The sequence below is a fragment of the Leptidea sinapis genome, chromosome 21 (genome assembly GCF_905404315.1).
Source record: "Leptidea sinapis chromosome 21, ilLepSina1.1, whole genome shotgun sequence".
Lineage (NCBI taxonomy): Eukaryota > Metazoa > Arthropoda > Insecta > Lepidoptera > Pieridae > Leptidea > Leptidea sinapis.
The window spans coordinates 1,687,338-1,702,459 of NC_066285.1; the positions used below are offsets into that span (position 1 = coordinate 1,687,338).

Sequence of the window (15,122 nt, forward strand, 5' to 3'; positions counted from 1 at the left end):
ACTGTTTCATATACTTAATATTGTATCGAAATAAATGTACAAACGCTTGAACATAATAATTAAGATAAGATATTGTTAAAGGTGAAACTTTGCACAAACACTTTTATTACTGTAACTGTCAAATAATATGTGATCAAAATGTTTTACAAGTCTGCCTCACATTTTACTTTGGATTAGTGGGCAAACAAACTTGGGCGTCACTTAGGGTTGCCATCTTTTATTAAAAGAAATAGAGTATATCTATCTGATTTCAAAGGAGGTAAATAAAGAGTACGGACTTCCAAAAAAGAGAAGCATTTATTTTATATTATTAAAAGGGTATTTTTATGTGCAAAAAATTTACATAATGACATTAGTGGCTGTGTTCAGAAACTTCCGTATGTGGCTTGGGTAATTGGGGATACCAACTAACTTAATAGACGACTTTTTTGTTTATGATAATGGGTTTGCATAATATTACATGACTGGCACTAGTATAGTTAACATTGCGTAAAAAAAAGTATTTTATCATACTCTATTAGTGTTATAGATTATAGAGTACAATACCCTTTTTTAGTACGGTTGGCAACCCTAGCGTCATAAAAGATCATTGTCGCCAATCAAGATCTGTGGCAAGACTCGACTAAATAGCAAGTTAACGGTCTTTACTAATACTTTCTTAATGTAATCAAATGTAATTTATCTCAATAAAATATTCGAGTGCTTCAGGATACCGTTACAGTTGAATCATGCCTTGAGTGGATGTTAACAATATGTGGGTTTAATATATTCACAGCACACAATCTATCAATTACATTAGTCATTGCTAAGTTATGTTTCTTATTATTGAATTCATTCCCAGTGATGAATCTCAGTAAGCAATGTCAAGATAATAACCATCAATAAATAATATTTTATATGTTGAGATTGGCTAATAATATTTCTTGATTAGTCATTCGTAGTGTATATTACTTCAAGACTTTAATTACTTTCGCATACATCGTAGTATATGAAAGGCTGGATCACTTGGCGTTGCGCAGAGACGTCGCTTCATTGTATGTCTTCTACCGCATTTATCACGGGGAGTGTTCCGAAGAGATGTTTAACCTGATTCCTGCCGCCGAATTCCACCTTCGCACGACACGCCACAAGTTAGGATATCATCCCCACCATCTGGATGTATGGCGGTCCTCTACAGTGCGGTTTTCAAGGAGCTTTCTTCCACGTACTACTAAGCTGTGGAATGAACTTCCTTGTGCGGTATTTCCGGGACGATACGAAATGAGTACCTACAAAAAAAGCGCGTACACCTTCCTTAAAGACCGGCAACGCTCCTGTGATTTCTCTGGTGTTACAAGAGATTGTGGGCGGTGGTGATCACTTAACAACAGGTGACCCGTACGCTCGTTTAGAATTAACCTCTATTTTGAGCAATGCAAGCACACTAACACAAAGTGTCATACAAATCGCGAGTGTAAGACGTAGCTTGTCACGCACACTAAACTTCGGTTGTCTAACAGCAAGAGACTCTATCTAGACATATAAATTATCTAAGTATATGTCTCTGAAAATTTAAGTTAATAGAAAATTATGAAACTGGTCCTACTAATATCTTCCCTTTCTTGGCGTGCGTCCGTGCGGGATGTCGCTATGCCAACTTACGGCCGTTCCCAATATTCAGTCTACCTCTTACTTGAGATAAAAATCATAACTATCGTTGACTTTTCTGTTCCAATAAACATATCGACAGTAACTCACCTTATCCGTACACGCTGCCTGTCAATGGGACGACGTACAGCTTAACAGCGATAGAAGTTTGCATGGAAATTACAATTTACGCGTCTCAATATAAGATTATTGACAGCTAATTACTGACTGTAGAAGGTAGTAATTTATCTCTATCTGTAGATAGTATATTGGGAACGGCCGTTAATGGCTGACAGGTTTGCCCTGCATGTTTCAGTATGACAACTCTCTCTGTTATCCCTACTTAAACATTTTATTGAGATAAAACCTTCAGTTGGGAAAGCAAAGGGCAACTACTAGTAAAGTATAAATTGTAACCGATAGACGTCTATATATATATATAAGTATATGAAACAGTTTGTAATAATCAATCTATGGTCTATCAAATTCGGTTGTGACACTACTATGGTCTGCGTACGCCACAGGAACATCTTCCCTGACTTCGTAGCGCACAAGAGTGTCACCAGCGAATTTTCAAGGCCTCTCAATAACAACAACAATGATCGCGTCTAATTTTATTCAACCACATACAAAGCTACACATGCAGTGTAGACAGATCAACTCATTCATACGAACAATGATACAAATACGCAATGTATGCTGTACATTAACAACATGTAGTTACAATTCGACAATAAATTGTATTGAATTAAATACAATGTGTGACGGTTACATGCGAATTTAGTGGTACCTGAGTAAACGAGGTCTTTAAAATATATGACAGCCTTATAATTAACATATCACTACTCTTGTTTTAGGTCTTTCGAATATATGTGGCCCTAAGAATAGAACAAATGTATTAAATAATGATTTTAATATTAAAGTATATAAAATTATACAAAAAATCTGCGAGACATATTCAGCATTAAGAGGCTTAGATTAAGGATTGGTCTCCGCTGCGCTCCAACTAGATACCGCAGGCGTAGTCGCAAAGTGCGGCAACTAATACTACGCCCAAGTGGGCGTACTCGAAGCAGTGTGACGTTGACGTGCCATATGTCCTATTAAACTTTGATAATAATTGAAACCCGGCATTTTGTGTTGCATAGTAAAATTTTTGTAAAAATAATACTACAAGAAATAATGAAGACACTGGGATCATATTATATATCATCAGTAAGTATTTTGTATTTTATTAATTTCAATTTAAAATAATACGAAGCGTATAAAAGTTACAAAATTTTAAAAATGCCATTGAGTGTCAAGATGCCACGCACACAATTACCCACTATATATTGCCGTAATAAAAAAGCTATTGTTCTAAAAAAAAGCTATCGCACTAGATACCTGTGCGGCATCTAGTTGGAGCGCAGCGGAGACGACCAATGCTTAATCTAAGTTAATATCTAAGTAAGTAACACAGATTGACGTTGAAAGCAAATTAATAGTCAACAAATATTGTTACGCCGTTACTTCTTTGAGAAACTGTAAGAAAATATATATGTTACTTTAATATTTAGAAACTCACTCCACAATAATATTCTATGAATCTACCACGGTGATAAAAACCAAATCACAATAACTGGGCTGTATCAGTAAAAGAGAACTTTTGTATCCATTGCGTAGTAACGCTGGTTACGTTCGTAGAGGGAATGTTAGAGTTACGAGATGTATTGCGTGTTGTAAATGTGTCATGCACGTGTTACATTAATATGCACAGAGTGATGTGGGATGGTGTATTCTGCGCAGTTTGAGTGTCGGTGACGGTGATGTTAGAGATTATGTATGTCGTGATGGTGAGCAATGGCAAAGCGGACCGTCCGAAGGTCGTTAGTGTACTAATATGGACACGTAGCGCTCACAACTAACGATACATTAGTTTAAACAAACTTTTATTTACACTTCTACTATAGGCTATGATTTTGACAATCGATTTAGAATCGTATACCGCCTACATAGAACTGCAAATAGTTTCTCAAAACGATCTTTGTAAGCGAACAAACGTTAAATAGGTTTTTTTAATGGAAATAAGGGACGAGACCAGCAGGACGTTCAGCTGATGGTAATTGATACACCCTGCCCATTACAATGCAGTGCCGCTCAGGATGAAGAGACATAAGATGTTGTCTCATTTGCCCAGTAATTTCACTAGCTACGGCGCCCTTCAGACCGAAACACAATAATGTTTACACATTACTTCTTTACGACAGAAATAGGCGCCGTTGTGGTACCCATAATATAGCCGGCATCCTGTGCAAAGGAGCCTCCGGGGCTAGTCCAGTCAGGGGGACTGTCCCCCTGAAAACGAGATCTGAGAAAACAGTTTTATTTAAATGTGTAACACTCGCGTTAAACAAAGAAAATACAAGCTGAAATTATGCTCAGCTTAAGCTAAAATAGTCCAATGCAAAAGTCAAGTTCGCGTGATAAACACACTCAGCTAAGTTTAACGTTAGTAAAGTCTGAGCAAAGTCTTACGGCCGTTCCCAATATTCAGTCTATCTCCGGTTGGGGCCTACTTGAGATACAAATCGTAACTATCGTTGACTTTTCTGTCCCAATAAACACACGCTGTCTGTCAATAGGATGACGTATAGCTTACCAGTGATAGAATTTTATATTAAAATTGCAATTCACGCGTCCCAATATAAGGCGATATGAATGAGTTATCGGGTATATTGGGACAGCTTCCGATTACTGATGGTAGAAGGTAATAATTTAGCTCTATCTGTAGCCAGTATATTGGGAAAGGCTGTAAGTATGCTCTATAGATTTCGGCCTCAGATCCGCGATGAATTTTAAAATCATATTGTCATTTGTTATTTGGCGCCAATTCCTAATATATCGCTGTGAATGTGGCGCTACGTGTACGGCTATCGTTAGAGTAGGTGTCAGTAGGGCTGACGCGACAACACTAACAAAACGAGAGAGGGAGTGTTACCATATGCGGATCCTTGGCTTCGGCGGCGGCCGCCTGGATGGAACCAAATTAATTTTTATTACAACAAAAACCAATCCAATTCACATAACTTTACAACAACGACTTTTATATTTACAAGTACAGTTTTAATACCGTATAACGGAGAATATAAAGTCAAGGGTGAATAGAAATGAATTGATTGATGAATTACGATTAATATTCTCACTTAACGTGAGTATTATTTTAACACAAATAAAATTTGAAAACAAAATTTATGGACGATGCCGGACTCGAACCCTCTCGGCGTTCCGTGAGAGCGCTCTTCCACTGAGCCAACCGTTCGAGTGACGTAAGGTTCATAAATCTTAATATATCTTGTTCAACTCTCAGGTTGTGGCCACAACTTGATTTTTTTTCACATTTGTTATTTTCTCCCATTTTGACGATCTGTGATTAGCACAATAGCCATATTACGACTGTCTTTTTATCCATATTATTGGAAAGATCAGTAACGCTGTGCCTTTTCAGCCTGTCCTATATTACACTAGATACTTTAAAATGATAATTTTTTACTTTATGCCGTAGTTCATCGCTTCTTTTTTAGTTTTCTTTATAAGATCAGTTTACATCAGCATGTTGCTGATCTACTAAGAAATGTTACACACGTTGTACTTTACGTGACTCCAAAATATTTTATTATTTGAATTACTAAAAAAAATAAGGCTGTTGGGACTTTACGGCCCTACAAAGCGAGTCTGTGTCTCGGCCGTAGCGTGAAGCACCACATCGTTCTAATCATCACAATAAGATCTATGACAGTGACAGCATTCCTTCGCATCTGTATGTACCTATATTTGTCTACCGTAAGACCTGTTGATGTTTCAAAAGGCATAAAAGGCATTTATTTTACCAAAATTTATACCTTTAGAATTCATTATGTATATATACTAGATACTACCGCTTCTGTGGCGCTCTGAGAGAGAAGAAGCGGCGCAAGAAGCTCTCCTTTCACTAATAAAATCAATAATGGCTATCACCAATCCTCAATTTCTTTTCACCCTTGGCTTTCTGGGATATTTGATAGTTATACGAGGAAATTTTGAAATCCATCAAAGATGAAAACAGTCGTGTTATTTTAGAAAATAAAAAAAGCTGTGGTATGAATCTTTAGATCGTATTTCAAGAGTTTATTACTCTTAATCTAATAATTACACTATTAATCTATTGCATAGAAGTTATGTTTTTAAGGGTTTTATATTTCACCAAGACACCATGGTGGCGCAACCAGTCTCCGCTACCAACAAATTATATACAACTCTATAGGGAGTTACTCAACTTGTGGATGCGCAACCAATTTGATGGCGCAACCAGCTCAGACGCGTCCTGACTCAGGTATTGTGTCTAGTTTGGTAGCTTACGGACACCACGATGGCGCGACTGGTTGCGCCACCGTGGTGTCCCGGTGAAATATAAAACCCTTAAAAACATAACTTCTATGCAATAGATTTCACAGATAAAATATTAGATTGCTGAATATACTGACTTGAAGCTTGCATGGTGGTGGTCCTGTCTCGGTGCCAGCGGCGTAGCCAAGGGAGTGGCCCCAGGAGAAGCGTTGGTCATGGGGCGCTTCTTGAGCGCAGACTTGAGCGGCACGGCGTTGAAGATGGGTTCTTTAGGTGGGATCTCTTCTACGCGTGACATGTCCGCACCGCTCGGCGCCTCCGTTTCGTCATCATCTTGGTCGTCCTCATCTTCAGCTGGATAGGCAACAAGAGATAAGTAATGGAATGGATAATTTGTGATTATTAAGAATAGAGTTGCTATATGTATATATATATATATATAAATAATATATATAAATTCAAATATTTTTATTCAAAATAGGATTTAAAATCACTTATTGAACGTCAAAAACTACCACCCATTCAAAAGAGACTGCTTCAGACCTGAGAAGAATGGGCGCAAGAAACTCAGCGGGCTTTTTTTTTTAATATAAAATATGGATTACAATGTAATATCGTACAATAAACATTTATAATTAAAATAGGATGTATGATTAGGTACAGCTTGTATGTGTTATAATGTTACATATAAGTAGTCATTACATCCGAATGTTGTGAGCTATCTTGACTGTTAATTCTGCTAATATTTGTTTTAATCAATTTGACACGTGTTTCGCCTTTGCACGAGGAATGTTCAGGAGAGGTGAACGCGCCGAATTCTACTACGAGACTCGGTCTTTAAGTCTCGTCGTTGTTAAAGACAAATATTAGCGGTATCAACACTCAAGATCATAACGCTCGCATGATTATGGATTTCCGAAAATTAAATAAATTTTTATTACATTATTTAGGATAACTAAATATTTTTATGGTGCTATTAGAACAAACGAGCGTACGGGTCATCCCGTACATCAGCTTTTTATGTGATCAGGATGAGAATGATATGTTTGTGCTGCGATATTTAAAGTCAGCAGCAGTAATGAAGTCAAGCAGTTCTGTGGAACACTGAAACATGCGGTTTAAGGCTGAGATCTATGGTGTTCTTAGAAAAACTTAGCTTAGTGTGATAAAACACGAACTTGAATATTGAATCGGGGAAATCTTAGCCTAAAGTTGGCATAATTTCAGCTGTCAGATTCAAATTCAAATATTTTTTATATAAATTACTATAAAAACGAAATGAAAGATTATGCTAAGCTAACACTCAGCTTAGTTGTACGTAAGTAAAGTCTGAGCAAAGTCTAAGTGCGCTCTATCGATCTCAGACTAAGAAACATAGTGAAGCAACCTTGCTAGGCATCACAGAATGGTTCTTGGTACGAGAGTATTACACAAAATGTGGCCGGACGTATCCTTATTCTGACCACTGTCGTGAATTATTGTCCTAATGTGATTATCATACACATTTTCTTCGAAGCCAACTTGGCATTGCCTACCAGGTGACCGACGTGTTATCAATAAATAACGCGAATACATTAACATACTTATTACATGGCTGGTACAACTCACTTTAAACAAATGCCATGCTTGACTGAACAGCAATGTATAATGACCATAGTTAAACAATCATCGAAAATTATATTATTTTGTAAACCGCTGTACTATGGAATATTGTTTATTACCAGTCTGGCTTTGTACATAAATAACATAACATCAAAGTTAAAAATACAATTATCAATACCTAATATTAAACATTCATTCTAAGACGCATATGGCACGTACGTATTTGAGTGATAAATATTGTTTGAGTTAGATCCGGTTCTTCCGACCTCAATATAATCTGCGACGTCATTTCGTATCTCGCCATGACTCATATATATAGAAGCTTTAAAGTTTAAACTAGTCAATAAATAGGTTTAAAATAAATTTTAAATATCGTACGTTCGTAAGTCGGTCATATACAGCTTACACATATTCGGTACACAACCCTTACAAGCAGTAAGGGTTGTGTACCGAATTGAAAATAAAATTTTCCTGGGTTTAATATATATTTTCAGAGTGTATGATATTTTTAGATAAGATATGCAAAACGCTGAAAACTAGTTGAGACGGCTCGCTAATAAACATCTAAAATTCAACTCAACGACGGCGTCATACTTCATCAGCTCAGACATTTACCACTGAAACGTAGAGGTTCGTACAAATTACGCGCGGCACACCATCGAACACAGGCGGGCGCGACACTGACTCCAAAAATGATATTAATCATAACTAGAATTAGGTTAGGAAATAATTATCTAAATCGTTTCACCCCGTCGAAAGTTCTGAGGTAACAAACATAAAAAAACATGCCGACGAATTGAGAACCTTCTCCTTTTTTTGAAGTCGGTTAAAAATAGGCAGAACCTATCAAACAATCATTATAATGATATTTTGTTAATAATGGCTTACAGTCGGATTGCGGATGCGGCATATGGTGCTGATGGTGGTGCCTGGTGGGACTCGGGGAGCTGAACATGGGCGGCGGCGGGATGGGCCCGATCTCCGACACGGCGATGGGCGGCTCGGGCAGCTCTGACAGCATCAGCTGCTCCTCCACGTTGGTGCCCATGGCGTCTCCGGCCGCGCCATACCCCGCCACTGGAAACAAACAACAACTTATCTACAACTGAATAATATGTAAAAAAGACTTTTCTTTTCTCTGTTTGACTGCACTAATCTCTGGCCCTATCAGTCGAAATTGAACAATTCCCTGTGTAGGTATAAGTATATATTATGATAGCCAGATTTATGATTAGTATAGTTCTCAGCTAGACTTAAATATACATATTATTTTTGTCATGTAGGACGGAGAAAATAGTTCTCGTACTGCTCCGCACTCGGCGTAATGAATAGTTACATAAATATCAATAATTATCGCTATAATCGGTCTGTTTCCTATCATAAGCACACAAAAATTGGGTAATTAACAGCGACTTCGTTTCCGTGTGTCTCCTTCGTAGTGTTTAAGTGTAGTTTCCTCGTTGTGTCTATGAAATATTGTCTGTCTGTAACTATGGTAGTTATGGACATTACGAGTAAATAGCTGACGAAAACAATTAATACGACGGGGAATTAAATAGTGGGAAAAGTACCAGAATCGCATTTATTGAAGACCAAGTGAATAATTAACATAAATATTATTGACAGCCGAAACGAACGAGACCGTAAATCAGATAACGGTGCCCATTCTCTCTCACAAGCCCAACTAATACACATCTTCTTTCCACAGCTTAGATTCAGCGTCGTTCGTCCTAAAAATAAAATACTAAAAATGTGGAAAAGACTGATGAAATTGGAAAAAAAAAAACAAAAAGACTGTAAGACACGTGACACGTAGCGTTCATTCCTCTCTATTGCCACGAGGTATTAAATGTAAGTACCTAATAACTTAATAAGTATTAATTTACAAATAAAATTTTAAAACATAATTTTATGAACGATGCGGGACTCGAACACGACCACTAAGGTTCCGTGCGAGTGCTCTCCCAACTGAGCTAACCGTTCGAGTGACGTATCGTCATAAAATCTTGTATGCTTTGTTCAACTCTCAGGTTGTGTCATAAAACTTTCTTTTCTAATTTTATTTGTGTATTAATTAATCCTAGAAGTGAGGGTTATCACTCTAAAAACATAACAAAAAGTATTAACTTGTTAAGTGTGAATCAATCTCATAGCGAATAACAAATAAATACATAACAGCTATAAGATCGAATCATAGGAAATGTTCGAGAACAATTACTACACGTTACGGAAGACCTTGGCGACGTGCCAGAATTCCAAACGTTTATTACCTTAATTAGATCTGCGGTAATAGAATTCCTTAATGGAAAGTGAAACTCCTCGAGGGCCATAAACGCTCGCTCAGCTGCGGTCGATATGTGATACGACTCATACGACGCACTCTAGTGACAAATCATCCGTAAAACGAGCGATACACACCGACGACGCAATTGTAATTATGAGTATGAATGATAAGTGAAACGAAACGGAAAATAGACGGGTAATTTGTGAACAAGTCGACACATGGCTTTCAGACAGTTTCAGACACTTTTAAAAGGGATAAATATTGTGTTTATGTTCTAGTGCTGAATGAATGCTGGCTCAGCAAATGACCGTATTTACCTTTCATCATTCATGGTAATCAAATCTTAATTTACAACCCAAAATGATGGCTTTATTCAAAAATGGATTTGGCTTGTACAGTCGTAAAGAAAACCGTTAATGATGCCAATTGCCTTGTGCTCAAGTTTACAATTTTTTTTTTGATATCTAATCATTGGTTGATTTGATATAATTAACAGAGCAATCCTTGTAGTAATATAAGATGTATATAATATTAACTTTAGTTACCTCGGAGTAAACTTATACCCCCTTATTCATAATGGTCCGCTAACTTTAAACAGCCGCTAAGGAGTGTTTTCTCATTCTGACTTAGGTCAATAGAAGGATACAGAGTGAGAATAAGCAATGCTTTAGTTAGTTAGCAGACTATTATGAATAAGGGGGATAATGTTTTAGAGAAAACGAATTCTTTCGAGTTTTCACACCAAGCAGAGCACCCAGGTCCTCCTAAACTTATAAATGTAAGATTTTGATGAATTTTACAACACGACGATTTTTGGAAGTTGGATCTTTCTGCTATATACAACCAATTTGTGGAATGAGGTTTCTCTCGCGGTGTTTTCAGGACGAAACGACATGGGTATTTTGAAAAATAACCGCATAGAGCTTCCTAAAAGGCTGGCCATCTCCTATAGTTCCTCTGTACCTAGCCAGATCTCATCTTTGAGAAAACGCGTTTTACAGAGTTATGACGGTCCTCGTATACTCATTCTTCGCATGAAACGTTATATCTTTCACTGTAATGGATCACAACCTTTATTTGTTATATAGCAGTAAACCTAATCAACACACACAAGAGCGGAACTCGAACACACATGCCCTTAAGTATTATAATAATTGGTATAATGTGACACGTGGAACCCTTCATATATAATACAATCGACCTTTTCCTTAAACTACCTTCAACTTGTAGAAATTACATTATCATGAAATGCAATCGCGGATAACAATTATTATACATCTGTATTTAATAAGCAAAGTTACCGGTACTTGACCTATCGTCTCAGTTTGAATGTTTAATGGAACATAATATGATTTCAACGATGGATTTCTTCGGACCTTTATTGCCAACTGCCCTTCAGATGGTTATAAATTGCGTTCTCCGAGAAAGTTCGATAAATAAAGAAATCCTGAATGAAAATTGTTCTTTCAACAGCTTGTATCATAAATAATTTAATAGATTGACTGCACAAATTATTAGAGCTAATACACGGACGAGTAAAAAAGGAGGACTCCACGCCGTGTGTGTGCGGTTACGAGGGATACTAGTTACACAAATTTTTCTCCCTTAAATAATCATATATGGCCACAAATACTTATGTAGTATCGTTTTACACTTTTTCACGACGCACGACGGCATTTTTTGAATTTTTTTTTAAGACGCAAATTGATCTGTCACAGACGATGATAATTCTCATAATGGCCGCCTATCGGCCTGTAGTAGTGTAAGTGTGTGCGTGGGGCTATGTATTTACGCGTTAATCGGCTTCTTTTGGTACTACACTGTTACGTAAGGTGACACTGATAACTTATTTTTTACTAGTCCGTGGAGCTAATAATGGCAATGGGAGCGTTGGGAAAAGTCACCCTCTGGCGTATTTTCAATTATTAGACTTGCCTATTTGTATTTTGAGCGCTCAAATTCAAAGACGAACAAGCCTTCATGTGGCATTAATCATCTTTATAGCATACTAAGTATATTTGACTTTTATTGTGTTAGTCAAGTCCTAAAATCTTTAACTATGTCTACATACAACCTTACCTAGCAAGCAATAAGTTCGCAAATATTGCGTTGTTCCATTGCATTTGAATGAACGGTATGACATTGCATCAAATACGAACAAACACACATTAAGTTTTATTGTTATATTAGATAATTGCCTCTTTAGTATTGGGTAAGTTTGAAAATAATCGTGACAAAAAGTCGTGTGTGGTTGAACTACGAAACGAAAGCGAAAGAGTGTGTGGCGAGGCGAGAGAAGGAGAAGGGAGCTCTTTCGGTGCTTTTCATTGGCTATATGTATTATTATGTATTTATTTATTTATTATATACAGACACTTTATCACATAATAGGTAGGCAACCAATTTACATTCTATGGTTAACAATTATTAGGAACCGAAAGGACAAGTGCACGTGTATGTGTCATTAAAATACAAGTAAATAATTAAATCAATATTTAAAAAAAATTGTTGGAGCTAGATATCTTTTAAAAGTGCTATATTTAGTATATAGTAGAACGGGAGACACTGCCCAACATTGATGCCAATATGGCGAATAAGCCTTAAAGCCTTAAACCTCAATAGAATTAAACTAAAATAGATAATAGCGACCCTAATAAAGTACTATGGCATATAGGCATAACTGATAGCCTGTGCAGGGCCTGCATGGTGGCAGAAGAAACGGCTGCGCATTTACATCTTCATTGTCCAGGTGTAACAACTTACCGGGCTCAACATTTTGGCACCCCGAACACACTCTCGCAAGTATTAAGGAAGGTGAGGAGATTGCTAAGATATCTGGAGGAGTTGGGGTGGCAGGAATAACAAATATATATGACGAACTTGACAGGACAAGACACGTTCTGGAGCACGAACCTTGGAGAGCTTGTATGCTAAGTGGAAGAAGTATATGAGGATCGTGGCAAAGCAAGCGCGGGACCCGTAGCAGATTATTTTAAAGAGCCCTTGATCTATATTGGAAAAAGTCGGTTACCGAGGTTCTGACTTGTCTGAGTTTCACATTTTTGTGACATCATCAACATCTTGATAAGTTTCACTCAGAAAATTACGTTCAAGCGATATAAGTGGGTTTAAATATGAGGGGCCCCCTTTCGCGCGGGGCCCGGTAGCAACGGCTACTGTTGCAACGTGGATAATCCGGCACTGGGCGTACTATGATGATGAATTATAATTTTCATTTAAATTTCAAACGAATAATATTAAAAATTAAGGCGGAGACAAAGTACGTTGGCCTTAAAATATTAAGAAGAAAATAAATAACGTTATCTTAAGATATGGTCGATCTTCAGATACGTTTTTGTTTACTTCGCTTTGTGTGCAGTGATAAGAATTAAGAATTCCTATGAACGTTCCATTGACATGATTTGGCCGATTTAAACTCGGCATTTTAAAGAAAATAGATATTTGTTCGACAAGTGAGCAAAGTTATTTTAACTGCGAGTGCTGACTTTAAATCACGAATTGGCGAAGTAGTCTAAAATTGAATCACGAGAGAGTGATTCTGATATAAACTACTGAGGTAGTGAGTGATTTTTGCTCTCGTGTGAAACATAAAACTTTTCACTTCGACTAGCGAGAAAAGTGTTTTAGGTTTTTTTATTTAGCAATGTTTATAATAAATATGATTACTAGTATTTATTTTAAATATTAAGTCTTTAAAAAGGCAATAGTAAAATTTATAAATTTAAATTTCGATAAGTAACACATAAATTTTTGTGACAATGAGATAATACGCTAGACTAAAATTTCGGAAAAGAGTTTCGGAACGCACCGGATCGCATTGTTTATTTTTTTAACGCGGAGTAATTCCTGCACACAAAAACGCTTTTTGCTGCGAGTTTTCACGTAGCAATAGTGCCCTTTTCGTGCTGGAGAGGTGAAAATGATATATCTTTTGATATCCTATTATGTATAAGTGTGCGTATATTTTGATTTAAGAAAATCTCGAATTTTTTAGACTCGATTCAAATATTTGAAGAGTTCCTGAAATGCATAATAATTTGCAATCTATACTTGTTTTAAAATGAATGAATTAAATTTAACCTTGAATTTCATAGTTCATCAAAAAAGGTAAATCTAATAAGATTTTTTAAATAAAATTAATGGAAACCTTCAATTTCTTGGTTATTATAAAATAATTTTACAGTGAACACAAATTAAGTTTGAGAATTTTTTAAATATAATAAACCAATTGATTTTATACTTCAAAAATTGTGTTCTAGTTTTCAATGCGTATAATTTTAACTCCTTAATTATTATATTATAATTTATATACCTTTTTTAGCATTAACTAAGTAACAATATTTCTTACTTCATATGTATGCCGATATGTTTTTCATAATGTTTCATTTCGTCCAACCAGATCTTTCATACATGTGTTATATATAATTGGACATTTCGAAGTACATAGGTTAGAATCACAATTAAAGGTTCTATAACACACATATAGACAGACAAGTAAAGCTAATATAGATTTAATAAAAACCAACATTATCTACTAATCGTCTTATAATTGCATCTATAGTTTTCCTAAAAAGGTGGTATAGCGAGGTAGTATATGTTGTTGAGATGACTCACCGTCCCCTTGATAACATATCCGCCTCGGAAGCTTGCCTGCGCTCAAGGAGTTCGGCCTCTCGGGTCGCGATAAATCAGCTCCGTGTTCCAACTTGTCTTTCTTTGGTTCTGTAAGAGAAACATTAAAATCAATTATCTACACAAATATTGCTAAAACGTAATCTATATTACTATTATTTTCTTGATTTAAGGCGAAGAGTAAGCAGAAAACACGCAAACATGGTGTTTTTAGACAAGTTTTGTGGTGAAAGTATTGCATTTGGAGCTATGAACACTACTTAATCTTGTTACACATATCCTTAAGTCTTATTTGTAGGTTGCTAATGCTTGCTGTTGATTATAGTTAACACTGCCGAGCCTTTTTGAACTACCACTTTTCTTTGAAGTTAAACAAGTTTTTTGGCATGGCGTGACAGTCTCAGAATAGTTATTCTTATAGCTTGTTCTTTTTTGTGTAGGTTCATTTATTCAGATTAGTAGTGAATAACGAGGATTGTAAGCATATAAACTGTTTTCCACCCAAGAATTTTGAAAATATTAGCTTTGTTACATAAAAGGCGGGCCGGCAGCCGTGAACTCATATCGCTCAAGGTCGCTGGCATTTAGTGTC

General features: G+C 36.4%; 1 protein-coding gene across 1 annotated transcript in view; it reads right to left on the reverse strand.

The window, feature by feature from the left end:
- The window catches only part of LOC126970581 (phosphatase and actin regulator 1), a 37,677-nt gene that overhangs the window by 10,208 nt on the left and 12,347 nt on the right, over window positions 1–15,122 (reverse strand). Inside the window, exons 2-5 of the mRNA XM_050816570.1 lie at window positions 14,513–14,620; window positions 8,482–8,670; window positions 6,129–6,345; window positions 4,607–4,639 (exon numbers count right to left, since the gene is read on the reverse strand). Coding sequence (XP_050672527.1) covers window positions 4,607–4,639; window positions 6,129–6,345; window positions 8,482–8,641 — 410 coding nt within the window. The 5' untranslated portion in view covers window positions 8,642–8,670; window positions 14,513–14,620. The remainder of the gene's footprint in view (window positions 1–4,606; window positions 4,640–6,128; window positions 6,346–8,481; window positions 8,671–14,512; window positions 14,621–15,122) is intronic.